At 44.5% G+C, this 20,914-nt stretch overlaps 1 protein-coding gene across 1 annotated transcript in view; it reads right to left on the reverse strand.

Annotated features, from left to right (window-relative positions):
- The window catches only part of LOC139410181 (AGBL carboxypeptidase 4), a 409,027-nt gene that overhangs the window by 197,537 nt on the left and 190,576 nt on the right, over window positions 1-20,914 (reverse strand). The window contains exon 5 of the mRNA XM_071155635.1: window positions 10,375-10,591. Within this exon, the coding sequence (XP_071011736.1) occupies window positions 10,375-10,591 (217 nt within the window). The remainder of the gene's footprint in view (window positions 1-10,374; window positions 10,592-20,914) is intronic.

The following is a 20,914-nucleotide window of genomic DNA, read 5'->3' on the forward strand; positions in this document are numbered from 1 at the left end:
ACAGACACTGGGGGGAGCTGAGGGAGAAAGGAAGAGGAGTGAATAGAAAGTGGAGGAAAAATGGGCCCAGTCACATCCTTCCTTTTTTCTTTACTTCAGGTAAAAAGGAGAAGTGCAACAGGGGAGTTAAAAGAGAAGTGTGGAATGGACAAGAGTATCTGTGCAGGGCGGATAAAAAGCCTGGTGGGTGTGAGAGGCAGAGGAGGATGACTGGAGATGTTTGTTATCAGTCGTCTCCAGTCCCCACATGTCAGGGCACTGGGCCGAGGCAGAGGGGCTGATCCCGGAGGAGTGTAGGGTTAGGGCCTGTGGCCAGGGTGGAGGCCACTGTTCTGTAGAGGACCCCAGGACCACATAGAGAGAGAAAGTGCTTCAGTGACCACGCTTGCTCATCCCCAACCCTGACTGCCCTAAACACACGCCCTCACCCTTGGGCTGTCCTCCCTATGACTGCCTCAAGGCCCTGTATGTTTAATTTATAGTGAGACGGCCTCTTGTTGTTTTATTCAACAGGAACAATATGTCCTCTCCTCACACGTTTACCATACTGTGGTCAGCAGCATCTGAGGATGCCTTGTGTGACAGACAGGCTCATAAAATAAGGACTGGAATGAAGATCAGACTTATGTAAGTCTCATAGGCTTTAGAGTTGTTCTGTTTAAGTTACTGCAGGGATGGCTGCTCCTCTTCATTGACTCTTATCCTCACATTCAATTCCATGGGAGTACATCTCACCCACACACCCACTCAGAGAGCTCCAACTGTCTGGCTCCAACTACTATGCTATGGGAACATTGGAGAGGGGTACTGAGTGCTGTATACCAGGGTCAAGGACTTCACTTTGTTCAGACTTTCTGAGTAAAATGACTTGCTTCATAGAAAATTGTCCCCACATGTATGTTGAGGTCTAGGCTATAACTGCAGGCAGGGATAAAACGGACCAGGTTTCTGATTTAAATACCCTGGCAGTAATTCCATACCACAGCCACCAGCTAATCAGAAAACACATTTGGCTGTATCGATCTATACAGTATTGAAGATTCTAAACCAGCACAACATAATCTTCCCCTGTGGAATTAGACACAAAGACATATAGGATCTGTCCCTAAGCCAACTGGGCCACACACTATTATCCTTCTAGGTAACTTTTGACAGGCTGAAGTTCTCAGAAATACACTAGTATCACATACTTATTTTCATCCCAAATGACGTTATAGGAGGGAGTAATAATGACTATCCATCTACAATGACGTTATAGGAGGGAGTAATAATGTCTATCCATCTACAATGACGTTATAGGAGGGAATAATAATGTCTATCCATCTACAATGACGTTATAGGAGGGAGTAATAATGACTATCCATCTACAATGACGTTATAGGAGGGAGTAATAATGACTATCCATCTACAATGACGTTATAGGAGGGAGTAATAATGACTATCCATCTACAATGACGTTATAGGAGGGAGTAATAATGACTATCCATCTACAATGACGTTATAGGAGGGAGTATAATGACTATCCATCTACAATGACGTTATAGTAGGGAGTAATAATGACTATCCATCTACAATGACGTTATAGGAGGGAGTAATAATGACTATCCATCTACAATGACGTTATAGGAGGGAGTAATAATGACTATCCATCTACAATGACGTTATAGGAGGGAGTAATAATGACTATCCATCTACAATGACGTTATAGGAGGGAGTAATAATGACTATCCATCTACAATGACGTTATAGGAGGGAGTAATAATGTCTATCCATCTACAATGACGTTATAGGAGGGAGTAATAATGACTATCCATCTACAATGACGTTATAGGAGGGAGTAATAATGACTATCCATCTACAATGACGTTATAGGAGGGAGTAATAATGACTATCCATCTACAATGACGTTATAGGAGGGAGTAATAATGACTATCCATCTACAATGACGTTATAGGAGGGAGTAATAATGACTATCCATCTACAATGACGTTATAGGAGGGAGTAATAATGACTATCCATCTACAATGATGTTATAGGAGGGAGTAATAATGACTATCCATCTACAATGACGTTATAGGAGGGAGTAATAATGACTATCCATCTACAATGACGTTATAGGAGGGAGTAATAATGACTATCCATCTACAATGACGTTATAGGAGGGAGTAATAATGTCTATCCATCTACAATGACGTTATAGGAGGGAGTAATAATGTCTATCCATCTACAATGACGTTATAGGAGGGAGTAATAATGACTATCCATCTACAATGACGTTATAGGAGGGAGTAATAATGTCTATCCATCTACAATGACGTTATAGGAGGGAGTAATAATGACTATCCATCTACAATGACGTTATAGGAGGGAGTAATAATGACTATCCATCTACAATGACATTATAGGAGGGAGTAATAATGTCTATCCATCTACAATGACGTTATAGGAGGGAGTAATAATGACTATCCATCTACAATGACGTTATAGGAGGGAGTAATAATGACTATCCATCTACAATGACGTTATAGGAGGGAGTAATAATGTCTATCCATCTACAATGACGTTATAGGAGGGAGTAATAATGACTATCCATCTACAATGACGTTATAGGAGGGAGTAATAATGTCTATCCATCTACAATGACGTTATAGGAGGGAGTAATAATGACTATCCATCTACAATGACGTTATAGGAGGGAGTAATAATGACTATCCATCTACAATGACGTTATAGGAGGGAGTAATAATGACTATCCATCTACAATGACGTTATAGGAGGGAGTAATAATGACTATCCATCTACAATGACGTTATAGGAGGGAGTAATAATGACTATCCATCTACAATGACGTTATAGGAGGGAGTAATAATGTCTATCCATCTACAATGACGTTATAGGAGGGAGTAATAATGACTATCCATCTACAATGACGTTATAGGAGGGAGTAATAATGACTATCCATCTACAATGACGTTATAGGAGGGAGTAATAATGACTATCCATCTACAATGACGTTATAGGAGGGAGTAATAATGACTATCCATCTACAATGACGTTATAGGAGGGAGTAATAATGACTATCCATCTACAATGACGTTATAGGAGGGAGTAATAATGACTATCCATCTACAATGACGTTATAGGAGGGAGTAATAATGTCTATCCATCTACAATGACGTTATAGGAGGGGGTAATAATGTCTATCCATCTACAATGACGTTATAGGAGGGAGTAATAATGACTATCCATCTACAATGACGTTATAGGAGGGAGTAATAATGACTATCCATCTACAATGACGTTATAGGAGGGAGTAATAATGACTATCCATCTACAATGGATGAAAATAACAGGCTATGCATTTCCTCCCCATTCAGCTTAAGCATTCAGAGCATAGCATCCTCATCTGCCACAGACAGGCGCCACAGCCTCTCCTCCCTATTCCTAAATATGTTTTTCACCCATTTACAACAAATTAAGTTTCCCTCAAAGTGAATTTCAAGCTTGGCTGCATTCAGAGGGTGAGCAACTCTCTTTTCATTAATTTTCATTATTTTCTCCTAACAAATGATCTACTGTACACCTCGCTCTCTCTCTCTCTCTTTCTCTCTCTCCCCTTCCATATCTCTTTCTATCTCTCCTCTTTTCTTTCTTCTTCCTTCCAGGGTCCCAACTCCCCACTATGGGTCTAGCAATGGAAAGCAATTACACTGTCAGAAAAGTGTATTCTGACCTATTAAAAAACCTGAACACTTTTAGAAAACTATTTCTTCTTTTTCCTCTCCCTTGGCCCCATGGGAGAGGAGGACTGACACTAAAATGAAACAGATACTTTTTTACATGCACAGTCCTCCATCCATGGAGTCATCTAGAAAGTAGTGGTTGGTAAATATTCATTGTCGGGCGGCAGAGAGAGCGAGAGGGACGGCAGTGCAGAGCTTTGTGGCTTGGATTAGATTTCTCTGAGAAGGAGCAAACGAGCGTGTCTGCTGCAGCGGATCCATTTGACAACGCATCCCTTTTCCTCTGTCACTCGATAACTCACTCTCCCAACCACCTCCACATGACTCCCACACTGCAAGGCAGCACCTACAGTACCCACTCTCCCTCAGCAGAGCCTTCCTTCCCAGCACCACCACTGGAGCTAGTTGCCAGTGAGAAATGTCATCCCTGCACTGTGAGGCTTGTGGGTCTGCTAACAGTACCACCTCTCCTCTGGTGCCGAGGCCTCAGTATGTGAGGACAGGGTTGTTGATGATGGAGAAGATCTATCTATTATAGGCGAGTGCAGCAGGAGAGAGAGGATGAGAGAGGAGGCAGAGGTGTTGTATCTGAGGCTGAGAGAGCTGCTGCCAGCTAAGTGACAACATAAGCCATGCTGGGTGATATCCTCCTGTCCATAAAGCACCCCTCTCCTCTCTCACCACTCAGTCATTCTATCTGCGGGCCCGTGAATATAAAGTAGCTCACAGAGCCGCTCCACAATATTGAGAGAGCGTTAAGCCTTAAAGGTGTGAGCGATTTCCAATTTCAAAAATAAATATTATCTCTGACTGAGCAAATCTGCTCTTTTTGTGCCTGCATTATAATAAGTCAAGTTGGAAAATACACCACCATCTGACAAACATTCTCCTGAATTATCTTTCTACCACACATAGGCTATGGCCTCCAATTCCACTTAAGATAACGTATGTTAATGACAATGGCCACTGTCTCCACCACACTAGCCATACCTACCTTTTCTCCAGCCCACTCCATTCTTTCGTCATTACTATACTAAACACTGGTGAGATGGCATTGCTATAGGGGTCATGATATGCAATAAAGCACTGGGACAACAGCCTAGAGGAATCTCATTGGTCTAGATAAAAGGCCAGCTCAATAGCATGGGGTCGGATAAACCGTTTTATCTTCAATTTCATGTGGAATAAATTCCTTGCTCTACTGTTGGGGTCAGAGGCCAAGCCATTGATCCAACCTCGCTGAGATATAACAGGTGAAACAGACCCATTTATATCCCTAAATGCACATCCAGCTACATCAGCACTTTCCAACTATGTTGGAATAGAGGTCAAATACCAATAAAGGCAACCAGAGCAACCAGAGCAGCCAGGGTCAAGCAAAAGTGATCATGCATGACCCCACAACCCTTCAGAAAGGTTGAGCCGAGGTCTGGTGTATGACATTCTAGGCTGCTGCAGTATTATCATATATAGGCAAACAGCATTCCTCAGCAAGACGTCAGAACTAGAGATCATCAATTCCCTCTGTATGTTCCAAACGACTTCCGCTTAGTGCGGTCGCTGTATGTGATATTGTGCTCTCAGCTCATACAGATGATAATGAAGGCTTGCCCAGGCAGTCTGATAGCGGCTCAAAAATACCAGTCAGCTGTTGGAGGGCTCTCCAAATTAGACCGCCATCATAGAATCATTCATGGAAGAACAGACATGGCTGCTGTCAACAGCATCCTTAAACGGGGATGTGAAAGAGTGGACACAAAGGGAGAGCAAAATGCTTCATGATGTTGTGTGAGACACTTTGGCTGCTGTTAAGCCAGTAAATGGCAAGACCTCGTGCAATTACCCAGCAGCCTGGTTTCACACAGCATGGCCATCCATCCACCATGCAATAGGAAAGACAAACCTAGTCTCCCTCTCTTCTCTTCTCTTCTCTAGCATCAGCTACTAACGCTCAAGTCAGTTTGACCTTCTCTCCTAGCGGAAGGTAGAGTGGCTATTGATTAAATCTTGGCACGCAGTGTACAAACACAGCGATAAGCCCAGCAGACAGCCGCAGTGCCAACTCCGTGGGCCAAAGGCCCCTCTCATCCTTTATTCCCACTAACAGGCACGAAGACACAGTCCCCTACAGCCTGTCTGCAGGAGACCCAGTGGCCATTAGGACCCTAGAAAATCACCTTCCCAGACCAGCACATCATCTGATGTTTCCACACGCCTCTTTCCTCCTTGGAGCATTGGGATGGAAGGGCCTCTTTACATCCTCAGTCTGTGTGAGCCCTGAACGTTTGAAGGTGACATCCACAGGGCACTTAGAAGGCCTATTATTGTCGACAAGCTCAGAGCTGGTTTAGAATGAGGAGAAAAGGGTTTTGTGGTTATTACAGCAAGCATTGTGTAACTCCGTTGCAACAATGTCAGTTTATTGTGTTCCTATGTCAAATTTGAGGAACTTGTTTTCCTTATTTAAGCTGCACACTTCAAAATGATAAAATCCTCTGTTTTGAGAAAATACTTTTAGGGTGATTCTTTTTCCCTCATAAAACACAGTAAGTATTGTGGAACTCAGTGATGGCAGCTGAGGGGTGCAGACTTAAGGATAGTCATCGACTCCTCACTTATCATCCTGAGCAGCTCTTATTTGCACATTAATCATAGATGGCTGCAGATAAGAGCTGCTTTGTCAGAGGTGACAAATCATGACAGGAAGGGAATGGTAAAAGTGCTTTCTCTGCAACTCCTAGATTGACTCTGCCCATAAGAAAATGCTTTGTCAACTTGTGTAGCAAACACACTTGGTGTGCTTTCAATACTGGGCCCTGGCCGTCTTTTTAGCAGTCAATATGAGAGAAATGGTGGAATAATTTAAGGAAACTTCTGCCTGGAGTGCACACACTTGTTAGCAGAGAAAGGTCCAAGCAGCATCCACTCTGTCTTCATGGACTTGTCCCTCAGGGGGGAGAGTAGCTCACACAACAGTCAAGGAATGGATTGTAGGAGAAATGTTCAGAAAGAGAGAACAGGGAAATGGATATACTGCCTAACCCTTCCAACAGAAACTCTATAAAACCTTTCATATAACCCACTAGTCCATCACAGGACTGTAGACCATCCCAAAGAATGTGTTAGGGTACAAGAAGCAAGAGAGACATCCAGTATGTCTGTAATATCTGTCTTAAAAGAGCTGAAGGAAATAAACCTTTGGCCATAAACAAAAGCCCGAGCTGCCTGTTATGTCACAGATGAACAGAGGTTTTTCAAACCTCACCCCACACCTCATTGAATGACACCTGGGCAAAGCAGATGGCAAAAAAGATTTCCATACACTGACTGACAAACATGCAAACGCATACTGCTTAGCATGCTTGCAAAGCTTTGGTGTTCACCTACAGTAGCACATACGCCATCAAAAAGCTGTTTTACTATTGGTCCCTGAAGCAGATCTAGGCGCTATATAAAAAGGGAGTGGAGAAGAGAGAGAGAGAAAAACGATAAAGGGATGGTAGAGAGACGGAGGCTAAAAGGCAATATGCAGTTCAAGCATTTGTTATTATCCCAGAAGTGCAATTATAGTAGTCCTCCCCTATTACAGTGGAGCTATGATCTCTCTTTGTGTTTGGTGGAGACGAGGCATCACAATTACTGCAGCTGTTTATCGGTAGGCAGGTAGACCTAGTGTGCTACAGCTGCTTGGCCCTGCGGCCTGATTCCCTCTGCTTGTCTTCCAGTCTCTAAGTCTGTCACTCTGAGTCCAGTTTGTCTCCTCCTCATCTTTTCTTACTTTGGCACTTGTTTACATTCCCTGAGACATCAGCCAATGTACACACTGACATAACCCTCCTTTCAAATCCCTCCAACAATGAAAGTTGAAAGTTAATACGGAGTAGCAGAAAAGTGGAGGAACTGTGTCACTGACAAATTCTAGCCCTGCAGTTCTGACAAGCACTTTCAGGCTCATTCTGGTCTGAAACAATCCAAGCTACCTCTGATTTATAATCACACCTCAAATGTGTAGCTACATCTCTGAAATCAAGCTTTCCAACAAGTTCCATTTGGAGCTATGACTAGCCTATGAGCAAGCCATACCTAATGATCAGAAATAAGGAGCATTGTACATCACACTTTCTATCTTATGCCTTCATGCACAAGTTAAACTGAGTGAGAGGCTGATTGAAAATGCTATTGTTCATGCTAAGGCAATCAGTCAAGCTCACCAGTGAACGCCACACTAAATGTTGAGGCTTTTGTTTTACCCCCTGATGATTTACTATAGGTCCATTTGCTATTTAATGCCACAGTGTCATTTCTTCATGGAGTCTGCATCTGAAAGGGCAATGGAACAAAAATAACTATTTCATTGTGTGTGTAGATATGCACATGTGGTTTCTGTGTGTGTGTGGGGGGGGGGGGTTCTCTCAACCAGCTTCACCTGGAATGCTTTTCCAACAGTCTTGAAGGAGTGCCCACATATGCTGAACACTTGTTGGCTGCGTTTCCTTCACTCTGTGGTCCAACTCATCCCAAACCATCTCAATTGGGTTGAGGTTGGGTGATTGTGGAGGCCGGGTCATCTGATGCAGCACTCCATCACTCTTCTTCTTGGTCAAATAGCCCTTACACAGTCTGAAGGTGTGTTGGGTCATTGTCCTGTCGAAAAACAAATGATAGTCCCACTAAGAGCAAACCAGGTGGGATGGCGTATCGCTGCAGAATGCTGTGGTAGCCATGCTGGTTAAGTGTGCAATGAATTCTAAATAAATCACTGACAGTGTCACCAGTAAAGCACCCCTCACACCTCCTCCTCCATGCTTCACGGTGTAACCACACATGTGGAGATCATCCGTTCACCTACTCGGTGTCTCACAAAGACACGGTGGTTGGAACCAAAAATCTAAAATTTGAACTAATGAACTTATCCTCTGCAGCAGAGGTAACTCAAGGTCTTCCTTTCCTGTGGCGGTCCTCATGAGAGCCAGTTTCATCATAGCGCTTGATGGTTTTTGCGACTGCATTTGAAGAAACTTTAAAAGTTCTTGACATTTTCCAGATTGACGGACCTTTATGTCTTAAAGTAATGATGGAGTGTCGTTTCTCTTTGCTTATTTGAGCTGTTCTTGCCATACTCTAGTATGGACTTGGTCTTTTATCAAATAAGGCCATCTTCTACCACCCCTACCTTGTCACAACACAACTGATTGGCTCAAATGCATTAAGAAGGAAATCAATTCCACAAATGAACTTTCAACAAGGCACACCTGTTAATTGAAAAGCATTCCAGGTGACTACCTCATGCAGCTGGTTGAGAGAATGCCAAGAGTTTGCAAAGCTGTCATCAAGGCAAAGGGTGGTTCAAATATAAAATATATTTGATTTGTTTAACACTTTTTGGTTACTACATGATTCCATATGTGTTATTTCATAGTTTTGATGTCTTCACTAGTATTCTACAATGTAGAAAATAGTAAAAAATAAAGTAAAACCCTGGAATGAGTAGATGTGTCCAAACTTTTGACTGGTACTGTATATGGTAAGCTATTCCAGCTAACATGTATCATGTGGGTGTGTGAAGCCACTGGAGGGACTTGGGCTCTTTACTGCAGCAGACGGAAAGGTCCCCTCATCCCTCTCTCATTGCAGGTCGTAATGAGATTGCTGGGCCGGGCTGTCAGAGATCCAGGACCGCAGGACATTAAAAGACAAATAAGGCCATAAAACGCCTCTATGACTATGCATACTAAACTAATCCTTAGTCTGAGTGCCAACTTACTCAGTTTTATGTCTGAACTTCTTGTATTTATCACAAAGTGCTGGTGAGGCTAAAAAGTAGAACTAATGCTGCACACTTTGGAGCCCTCATTTTGTACTTGGACATGTCATAGGACAGTGGGAAGCATAGAAAAACAAATAGAATTCTAGAATTCTAATTATATGATTATATGATGGGAACTATTGAAGGAATATGCCGATACCTGTTCTTGTCTTTGTTGCCAATTCTGGACTCCTATTAGTTGAGAGATCACTTTCTGAAATTATTCTTCACCAACATCATCTGCCCTTTCAAACCATATTTCATAAAAATGTGACTCCTTTTAAAATTTACGCCACATTCCTTATTAATAAATGCACTTTCAACATTGCCCCTTGCAGCTAGCTTTCCTTGACAAATGTTATTTTTTTAAATAATAATACAAAAATAATAATAATAAGCATTTCTAATGTGTTTTTCTCCTACTATTATTTGATAAGAGCAGACAATACTGCAGGCAGTGTGAAAGATCCTCTTCCTGTTCCTGTGAAAAGAGAGAGCTCTCCTGATTACAGGCAGCAGTGTTCTCCCTCAGAGGGCAACAAGCGTGCAGCGCTGCACAGGCACAACACAGAGAGGAGACACTCTGTGTGGCTCATCCAGCCTCACCACCACACCACCTACAGTAGCAAAGTCAAGGATCCCTCCTGTCCTCTGGCTACAATCACACAGAGTTGAACAGTCATACTGATAACATGAAAATGTGAAGCGGAGGACTGGTGGATAGACCTGGGCTGTGGGCTCTTTGGTAGTCTGTTGAAAACTGTTTGATGAGGGAGAGAGGACACACACGTATACGCACGCATGCGCACGCACACACACACTCACCACACTGAGCCCCAGCTGCTCCCTCTGCAGGTAGTCCAGGTTCCTGCGCTCCAAGCTGTCCAGGTAGTGCTGCAGTCTGGTGTAGGTGTAGGGGTAGCAGTAAGCAAATTGGTACACATCATCTTCTCGATCAAAGCAGAAGGCAAAAGACATCACGTAGTTTCTCCGATGGTCAGGGCAACGGTAGTAGTACACATTCTTAGTCGGGAGTCTTTGCCTGCAAGGACAGGGGAACATTTCAAGGATTTAGAGAAAATTCATGTCTCATATACAATACATACTGTATACATATTAGATAATTCCCTCAGAACCTTTCCCCAGACTCTATCAGGTTGATAACCGATTATAAAGGGACAACTGCTTGCAGCATTTTGTCTATAAGGTCATTGGTATCAATGTGAGAGCATGGAACAGTACAGAAAGTTTCTAGTCTCGCTGTCATCCGGTCTGTTGTGGTAATGCCGAGGGCTACAAGGAGAGTGATCCAGGGGCCTTAAGTAGCGATCAATCAGAAATGTGACACTACTGCATCCCCTACAGCCTCTCAGTTTACTGCTCTGCTCTGCTCTCTCTATTCCCCTGCCTGCCTCTGCATCTCTCCTGTTCACTGGGCATCATCTGAGTTGCATCCCAAACTAACTGTATTAAGCAGTAAATAAAGAAGGACAATGGTAGACTATGGATATTTCATACAGGCTAACAATTGATGGTACATCCCAGCTGAATGAGTGTCTACGCAGCTGATAACTGCATACAAAGCCTGTGCACATGCAAATAAAAAAGCTGACAACAAGGATATGTGAGAGAAAAGGTGGGAGGGGGGGTGAATAACGATCCACAACAAATGTTGGCAAAGAGGAGTAGAAGAGAGTGAATCTTCTGAGAGGGGAAAAAGCAATAACGGACAGGCATTGAGCTGAGGCCACAGAGAGGATGATGGGAAGGGGAGGGGGAGAGAGAGTGAGTGAGGAGGAGGGAGACAGAAGATAAGGAGAGGATGAGAAAGAGGAGGCAGATCAGAGGCTGTGATGGCAGGCTGGCGTCCCTCCTGTAGGACCAGGATCAGATTGAGATGCTATCTGTATCTGATAGCAGCCTGCCGTCCTGAGCGGCCTATCTGATAAGCAGAGGGCAGCAGGCAGCCTGTCTCAAACGAACCTGGGACTCCCTGACCCCCCTCTCAATAAGCCCCATACTCTATCGCCTCTCAACTAGGGATGGGCAGATGGGAAATAGGCTGTTGGTTTTTATGCTGACGTGCGCGCGCACACACACACACACACACACACGCATATATATATACAAACAAACACTCAAAGAAAATGCTGCTGCCGCTACAAAGTGAAACACAAAATTAAAATCAAACCAAATTAGCCGAGTTGTATCAGGCAAAGTGAGGAAAGGGGGAAAAGGACAAGCTGATTATTCCCCTGGTAGAGGAGAAAGTGTTCCTATCTCTGTGCAAGTGTGCCTGTCTCAGCAGAATACTAATGCAGCCACCCCGCCCTGCCTCATGCCTGGCTGAAGGGAAGGAGAGAGAAAGAGGGGAGAGAGGTAGAGAGAGGGGAGTGAGAGGAGAGGGGGCAGTAAGCAGTGCTGGCCCGCCCCCCTCCAGAGAAGGCTCTTATCCAGTGTCTGCAGAGCCCCAAGGCTGGCTGCCTGGGCGGGTGCCTCTCCCACCTCCCTGCACTGCATCTTACAGGGCATTAGGTGGCTGACGAGCTAGTCGACAATACTACTGGGCACGGGCCCAAAGACATACACCACACATTCGTATGTATACATGTGCTCAACAAGCGCCATGAAGAGGAGAAGGAATGGGAGAAGGAAGCAATAATTAAAAACTTTTCTTTTAAGAATTTCTACATTTTCACTAACTTTAATCTGCTTGTGTAATCAAGTATACTCAATGTGATATTTTGGGATCTTGGCTCATGCAATTACCTTTAACTTAAATGAAGTATATTACCTTTCATTTAAATCAAAGGATTTTATTCCTAATCAAACATATTGGTGGAATGTGGGATGAAAAATGTGTATTGGTGAAGTGTTTGTCCTGTTCATGTGAATTACACACTTACACACACACACACAAACACACACACACACACACACACACACACACACACACACACACACACACACACACACACACACAAACACACAAACACACACAAACACACGCACAAACACACACACGCACAAACACACAAACACACGCACACACACACACAAACACACGCACGCACAAACACACGCACGCACAAACACACAAACACACGCACACACACACACGCACGCACAAACACACACACACACAAACACACGCACGCACAAACACACAAAAACACGCACACACAAGCACACAAACACACGCACGCACAAACACGCGCACGCACAAACACACGCACGCACAAACACACGCACGCACAAACACACAAACACACACACGCACAAACACACGCACGCACAAACACACGCACGCACAAACACACAAACACACGCACACACAAACACACACACATACAAACACACGCACACACAAACACACGCACGCACAAACACACAAACACACGCACACACACACACAAACACACGCACGCACAAACACACGCACGCACAAACACACAAACACACGCACACACAAACACACACACATACAAACACACGCACGCACAAACACACGCACGCACAAACACACAAACACACGCACACACACACACAAACACACGCACGCACAAACACACGCACGCACAAACACACACACGCACAAACACACGCACGCACAAACACACACACACACAAACACACGCACGCACAAACACACAAACACACGCACACACACACACAAACACACGCACGCACAAACACACGCACGCACAAACACACACACGCACAAACACACGCACGCACAAACACACAAACACACGCACACAAAAGCACACAAACACACGCACGCACAAACACACGCACGCACAAACACACAAACACACGCACACAAAAGCACACAAACACACGCACGCACGCACAAACACACGCACAAACACACGCACGCACAAACACACACACGCACAAACACACACACGCACACATGGACGCCCACACAAACACAGCACAATGATAGTTTGTGTCAGGAGGTCCCAGGTGTTTTGCTTCCTCCATTGCTTGTCCAGGGCTGAGTGCAGGACCTCCTGCTGTTCCCTGCACACCCAGGAGACCTGGCAGGCTGAAAACGGGGGCCGCATTTTACCCTGTCACACCCCACCTCGGAAGAATGAAATAAGATGACACTTTATCCAGTTATTTATTCATCTATCTGTTTGGCATTATCCAGCCGTGCAGCTCTTCTCTGTACCATTTGACCTTGTTGGCTACTGAGCGAGTCTTCGATATTGATTGTAATTACACAACAGGAATTTACTGCTGGCCATCGCAGGACTGCTTTACTGTTATGGGCCAAAGAAAATAGCTTTGTGTCTTCCTCTGGAGAGCAGCGATGCAGAGGTTGCTGTCACCCTGGTTTATATCTCTGCAGTGTCTGCTCCTGAACGGCTGCTGGCAATTCGTTTTTATCTAAATAATGCTGCCCCATGCCTCTCGTACTTCAGGATGTGGTACAGTGCCCCCATTCCCAAACAGATTTATCACTACATGTGGCAACAACAAAAAAGCCGCCTCCGATGATAATGTGCACAAACGTGGTTTCACAATCCAGTGCCACAGCAAACACACGCTCACACGTCACAAATATATTCTACACCACAGAAAGTTCCATCCTAAAGCTCAAGGTCATCAACTGAACGAGGGCTGTGAGACGTGTTAACACAACTTCTATACAAGAGCAGGCATAAATGAAGATAAGAAAAACAAAACTCTGCTTGAAATGTCTTATGTGATAACACGACTTCTCCAGCAGAATCCGGGTCAACACCAAAGAGAGCAGAGCACTAGCAGCTAAAAGCAAGCCTTTACTGAGGTGTCACTCTCCTTCCCTCTGCTTTTCAACTTCTCAACTGTTAGCAGATACAAGAGGGGCTTTGATTTTGATGTTGATCTGTTTCCTTCAGAAGTCTCAGAGATGAGGGATAAAATTGGTAGCTTTCATACTAGGGACATCTTGTCTACATTCTCAAATCAATCAAGCGTAGAGGTCACTGCAGTCACGCTACTCGCTTCTCTCTCTGCTCAGAGCTGAGCCTGTCAAGCGCTCAATGTTGGAAATGGTTTAAAATATGTCCCACAAGTGCCACAGTTCTACACCATCAATTTGTGACAAATGGTAGCTCTGTTCCTAAAATAAAAATGTTTACAGTTGGATGATATTTTTCACAATGATACTATACAACCATAATGTACTACCAGCCGCATTTGAAGAGCCAATCTCTCTACCTACGCTGCCAGATGTTGAACAATTTAACTTTTGTTGAAACATGGCACAGCCTCCTTTTTTTCATACTAATCCAAGCAGAAAATAGCTTTAGAATGATCTGAAAACAGTCAAGTATGCCTCCTACTCACATGTGTGATGTATCTATCCATCTTTTTAGGATGCAGATCAGACATAAAGACGGTATCCAATCGCACTGTTACTAAGCAACCTCTCTTGCTTTGTCATTCTGTTGGCCGTATGTGATCACTGATGGTATACTGTAGTATGGTGTATAGTGATTGCCACTGCAAGTCACTGAATGTCCTGGAAAGCATCAAATCAGTGCGTGGGTTTAAAACAATGTAGTCATGGGTTGTTAGTAGGCTCCGGGCTTTCCTTTGGAAAGGCATCTCAAAGCCCACTTTCTGGGGAGACAATAAGTAGTTTACAGAGACATCTGAGCCTGAACAGGGACCCTCTGAAGCTGAGTGGTTTAAACAAGCCGCTGGAAGATTTTCTAAGGTGTTAACATCAAAACCGTTAAGAGATTTAATTTGCTGTCTTGTCCCTTTCCCCACAGCATTTTGGGGAAAGACAGAAGTGAGAAAAGGCATCACACGTGAGATGTGACATCCATGTCAGAAGTGTTCACTTCTCACCATTCAACCCTCATGATTTGCTTGTTCTATTCAGTCTAGGTAAATCTGTCTCCCCAACGTTATGCTGTCTGATATCAGCGTTTAAAATATCCTTTTCTTTAGAGACTACAATAAATTACAAACCCTTGGGTGAATTAGATGAACAAACAGGCGAACAATCAATATCAGATCAAATTCATAGAGCTTACCATGATTGAATAGTATGCAGCAGCAGATACAGTATTCTGTCAGAGTTAAACAAATCCCACCTAAAAGCACCAAGTACTATGTGTAAGAGCAAAAAATGCCTTGGCTCCGTACTTTGTTCTATTGCAAGAGCATGCGGGTGATGCTTCACCTCCACTCATAAATGCTATGGGGACATAGCCATGTTAGAGCTAAGAGCCTGGCGAACAGCAGTACACACATACAGCCTCCCAGACCTTAAATCATTGGGTCATTAGACCTGAAACCATAAACTCAAAGACCCAGAGAAATGCACTGGGGTTGTATATTCCAATCTGCTTGCATGCAGAAATGGAAACTATGAGGAACTTGAGCCACGTCCAAGACACTAAGGTGAAATTCACTAATAGGGGTTTCTTACATCAATAAAAAAATAAAATAATTATTTATCTCTATTTGGACTGGTGATTAAATGTGAAATCATAGACTGACATAGAGTGTATTTTCGGAGTATGAAATTAGAGGAGGTAATGGATGAAAGTGGATAATGGATAAAAACGAGAGCTATTGTTGCAGAGAGGAGTAAGAAGGAAGTGGATTATATAGGTATCAGGTCACATAAGAACATGTAAGGTCGCTGCGCATCACCATGGTGCTTCTTCTGTTTATCACACAAACAAGACACCACTACCCAGCTCACTTTTATTCATGTTTTAAGAGCGTCGCAAATTCTCTCGACCAAATCACTCAGAACACACACACTGGGTACTTAAGTATTCAGCTAGAGGCATCGACTCAACTTCAGGGTTCGTTTTATGGCGTCATTAAATATATCAAAATAAGTCATCAAAATACATGCCATTAGAATTACTCAGTGGGCTCGGGGGTGATAAATTACGGTACTGCTGACAGTTCTTTGAAACGCAGTGGAAGATTTTTTCCAGTTTGGGTTGGCTGGGTAGTGGTGGTATGGAGGGAGCCAGGCAGGCAGCACTGTAAAGTGGGTTCATACAGTAGGGTCAGTGGTGAAGCATAGAGGCTTGTGATGGAGGATAGTCCTTCTACAACCCCTCTTCTGGTGAGTGGGCTGCATTATATTACTCTGTGGTGCGGAAATATTCCACTCACATCCGTGTGCAAACAGTGGACCTCATTCATACACATATCACTCATGCACAGCCGGTTCAACAGACAGACATCTCCACGGGTGTTATGTGGATGTCGATGTGATGTAGGGCCAGTGGCTTGCCATCGCATTCAGAATCAAAACCAGGGCAAACATGTCTTAAATGAGGTCTTGAGAATCCTGTCCTGTCTGATCAAGCAACCTTGTACTGTGCTCAGTGCTCAGAATCATCCTGGAGAGGAGTGTAGCTGTGCCAGCACCCTGATTGACCAGCAGATGGCCACACCTCTCGGTGGTGTTCAGTAGTGGCATGACCTTCCCCTCCCTGCTACAGACAGTCCCAGGTCCACTCGCCTGTCTCTAGATCTCTCTAAAGTACTGTGGTCAATACCATAGCACTAAACTTCATCCAAAACCTGTGAACCAATCTGAAAGTTTGAATACAAACTTGGTGTGGATAGTTTAGATTTTTCTCAATGGGGTAAATTCATTTGATTAACAGTGGACTATGTGCCAGACAGGGCAGAGGGTTGACTACACCGCAGTTCCCTCCCCTCCCCCAGGCCCGCCCATGGCTCCATGCTGGTGCAGCTACAGGTCCCACTGTGCTGAGAGCAGATGATCACCCTGCCATCGCCAGCGTGGCGCCACCACCCCCCTCTGGGGCATGAGGGCAGTTGGCATTAGTCTGGGAGGGGGGCACTAACACGCCACAACCATGATGTCAGTGTTTTACCCTGGTGTGTGTGTGTGTGTGTTGATAAATGTGTAAGAGGGGTTATGATAACAGGAACAAACACCAGCTCCCCATGCACCTACACCATGCAGCATTAGACCCCACCCCACATTAGTGTTCAGTCTCAGCCAGGTCCCAGGGGAGCCACAATGCCACAGAGTGGTCTGGCTGACGGCTGACACCAACACACCCATCACACCCATCATACTAGGACTACAGCTAATGTGAATATGCTAAACATGGAGTAAAGCGAATGTCATAATGACTCATAATAGAAAAGCTGTTTGAGATGCACTCACTTCTGTAGGCAACAAAAAAACTGCTGGCCTTGCCCAGCCGCAAACAACAGAGAAATCACACATTCTATTAGACACACTGATAAATCAGTAAAAGGTGTCTGAAAGCATGTTGTAAACAAATACAGTGTCTATGAGATAAAGAGAGAGAGAGATAGAGAGAGAGAGAGAGAGAGAGAGAGAGAGAGAGAGAGAGAGAGAGAGAGAGAGAGAGAGCAGGTGGAGTGGTTGTGAGACCTCTCTCTCTCCTCTACTCTCCTCTCCCAGGGGAGATGTGGATGTGTCTACTGTCTGCATCAGCTCACTGGGTGGAGTGGACCCAGGGAGACAGCCTGGCGCCAGACTGGCAGGCAAACAACACTTCAGACACACTCACACACTCACGCACACACACACACTCACACACTCACGCACACACACACTCACACACTCAAGCACACATAAGCACACAACCAACTCAAAAAAACAACAACAAAAACACACACACATTTCTTAGATCCGAGACATACTGTAGAGCAATCTGCTCCTGACAACTGTACCGCATTCATTCTCCATAGAAGGCGAACAATAGCTCTCTCTGTTAATTACAGGAAGGCAGACATGTAGCTTAATGTAGCCTAGGGCAGTGTGCTGGAGATATGCTGTTGAGATGGAGTAGAGATGGTGGAGTGACAGGGCTTTTTGAGGGCTAATGCAGATGCATCTCCAGATTCAATTTGCCTGCTCTCTGATAGCATTATCTTCCCAGACAGACAACCTCCCCTCTCACTCCTTTGTTGTCTGTGAACTTACCTCAAGTATTTACGTAAACATTCATACTGGGATAGGACAGGAGTCTAACGTGAAATGTGTAATGATTCCTGTAGAGTAAACCATATACAGTAAATTCACCCGCAGGTTCCTGAAATATATAAGTTGTGTTGGAAATGTGTTCATCAAAGGAGACATGTATTCTGCAACAAAAAAACGTAATTTCTGAAAGTGAAATTCCAATGATGAAAGTATTCCCATCTCAGCTCTCTGTGTAAAACCTCTTTGTTGCTTTCTCTCAGCCATAACGTAAATCTAAAAAATGCACATCCACATAGTCATTAAATAGAGTACGACAACAATGATCTCAGCCGTATCATAACCATGTTACTGTGTCTGTGTCACTGTGACTCATCAGATAGAGGTTAGGCTGATGAGATCATCCACTCTCCTGATGGCAACATGACAAATCATGAGGTCACAATGAGGTCATCAGAATAATGTCATACACTTAGAGTGATGTCATAGTGTACACAGGAAATGAAGAGCATGAACCAGTAATTTCACTAGAGAATGACCTCACACATACACAAGGACATTAGGACAAAGGATAGCTACAATCCTTATGAGATTCTAAACAATAACATCATATTGGAAAGGATCTGCACTTTGGATTTAGGATACCGCCTCAACAAAAGCTTGAAGTATAATTTGACCACAACCGGCATTAAAATAATCATTGTGATTCTACTACAAAAATGCTACATTTTCCACTTTGTTGTTTTAAAAGAAGCCAATTTTACACAACAACCAAATCCAGCAGGCTCTTCGCCTTCTCTAAATGGAAATCAGTGTTGTGCCTGTTAGGGCATGGCAGGTGAGTCTCTATCTCTCTCTGCTTCTCTCTCCCCACTACCACCCAGATCTGTAAACCATCTGTCCCCTGAGGATGTCCCTGCCTGGCACAGCCGGCCAGCCTGTCTGACCACATCCCCCCTGGCACCGGTGGCAGCTGTGGTGTTTGGGCTCTCTCCGCTCGCTGCCTGCAGGCAGACTGGTGGCTCCAGGTGCCAGGAGGGTAACTGGGCGCTCGGGCTCCCAGACAGCAGATGCTGCCAATTAACTTCCACGCCACAGGCTGGTATTGGGGCTGGGGGAGCGGGAGCAGGAGCGGGCACCGCACTTATTGAGGTTGACTGGAGTCAGCTAGCGAATCACAGGCTTAGCACAGCACTACTATCCTCTTACTGTCTCTGTGCCCTGTCCCGGGGCACCACATGTCACATCAGAGCCTCTGAGAGGCACAGCTCAATTACGGTAGAGGAAGAAACAATACATTACCCTTCACACTCCACCGCTATCATTCACAGTCAAATCACCCGAGCATCCGCTTTTGTTTATTCGCATTTGCTTCATTTCCCAGTTATGTTGAATTTAATTTAGAGCCGAATGTACTTTTATCACAGCTGGGCTGGCAATCTCAGTCTTTGATTGAACTCGGCGAATTGTAGCGCAGTCAGAATAACAAAAGGCAACCTTGTGGGATGAAATAAGGCCAGCTAGACCGTAGCCTCTCTAAGAGATGGTAGGAGTATACTGTAGGTGTATAATGGAATAGGGATGGATGACATGACATGGAGAGCTCATCAATAGAGGGAGTGAGACAAAACAGAATGGCCTCCAACAAGTGTGGTGTAGATGAGGAGCAGATTGTGATGAGGGGAGAGGCACGAAATACTGTATTTCACAGGTAGGCCGGGGAGACCATCCCAGCTCTCAGCCTCTCTGATGTGATGTGTTGGTGTGGGTGTGAGTGACAGCCCTGCTCGGTCACAGGACAGCAGTGTGAAAACAGAGCCTGTCCCCTGGACCACAGCCCGCCCCGCCCTCTCTTGCTCTCTCTCCTTCCCTCACACACACTCAGCACAGAGGGGATGTGACAGCCATGACATTGGGCAAGAAAGGGGATCAACTCTGCTCTCTGAAGAGAAGGGGCTTTTTGACTTATTGTGGGGGATTTTCTCTCTCTTTCTTTCACACACGTCCACACACACAGTTACATGGAAACACATACACACACGTTTTCTGGTCAGAAACCAAGCAGGGATGAGTTGACAGTGGGTGAGTAATGCGCATTGTTTGCTTGCTTTCTCTGGCTGTGTTGACAGGCCATTACAGTGATTACCTCGGACACTGGGAATTACAGGTCATTTTGGAGCGATTCTGGCTGCCGAAGCCTTGCCCTTAAAGCCTCAATGCTCTCAAACAACATTTCTATAGTCGGGTCAACAAAATACAAACCTCTGTATGCCTAATGTAACAGAAAAACAAACAAAGGAAACATACAACTAGAATCTTACACTGATGTTCCATCACATCTGACTTCCATCATCACCCCCATAAAACAACTCCCTAACATATACCTGAGAGTAAAAGCTA

This window comes from Oncorhynchus clarkii, chromosome 5, assembly GCF_045791955.1.
Source record: "Oncorhynchus clarkii lewisi isolate Uvic-CL-2024 chromosome 5, UVic_Ocla_1.0, whole genome shotgun sequence".
Taxonomy (NCBI): Eukaryota; Metazoa; Chordata; class Actinopteri; order Salmoniformes; family Salmonidae; genus Oncorhynchus; species Oncorhynchus clarkii.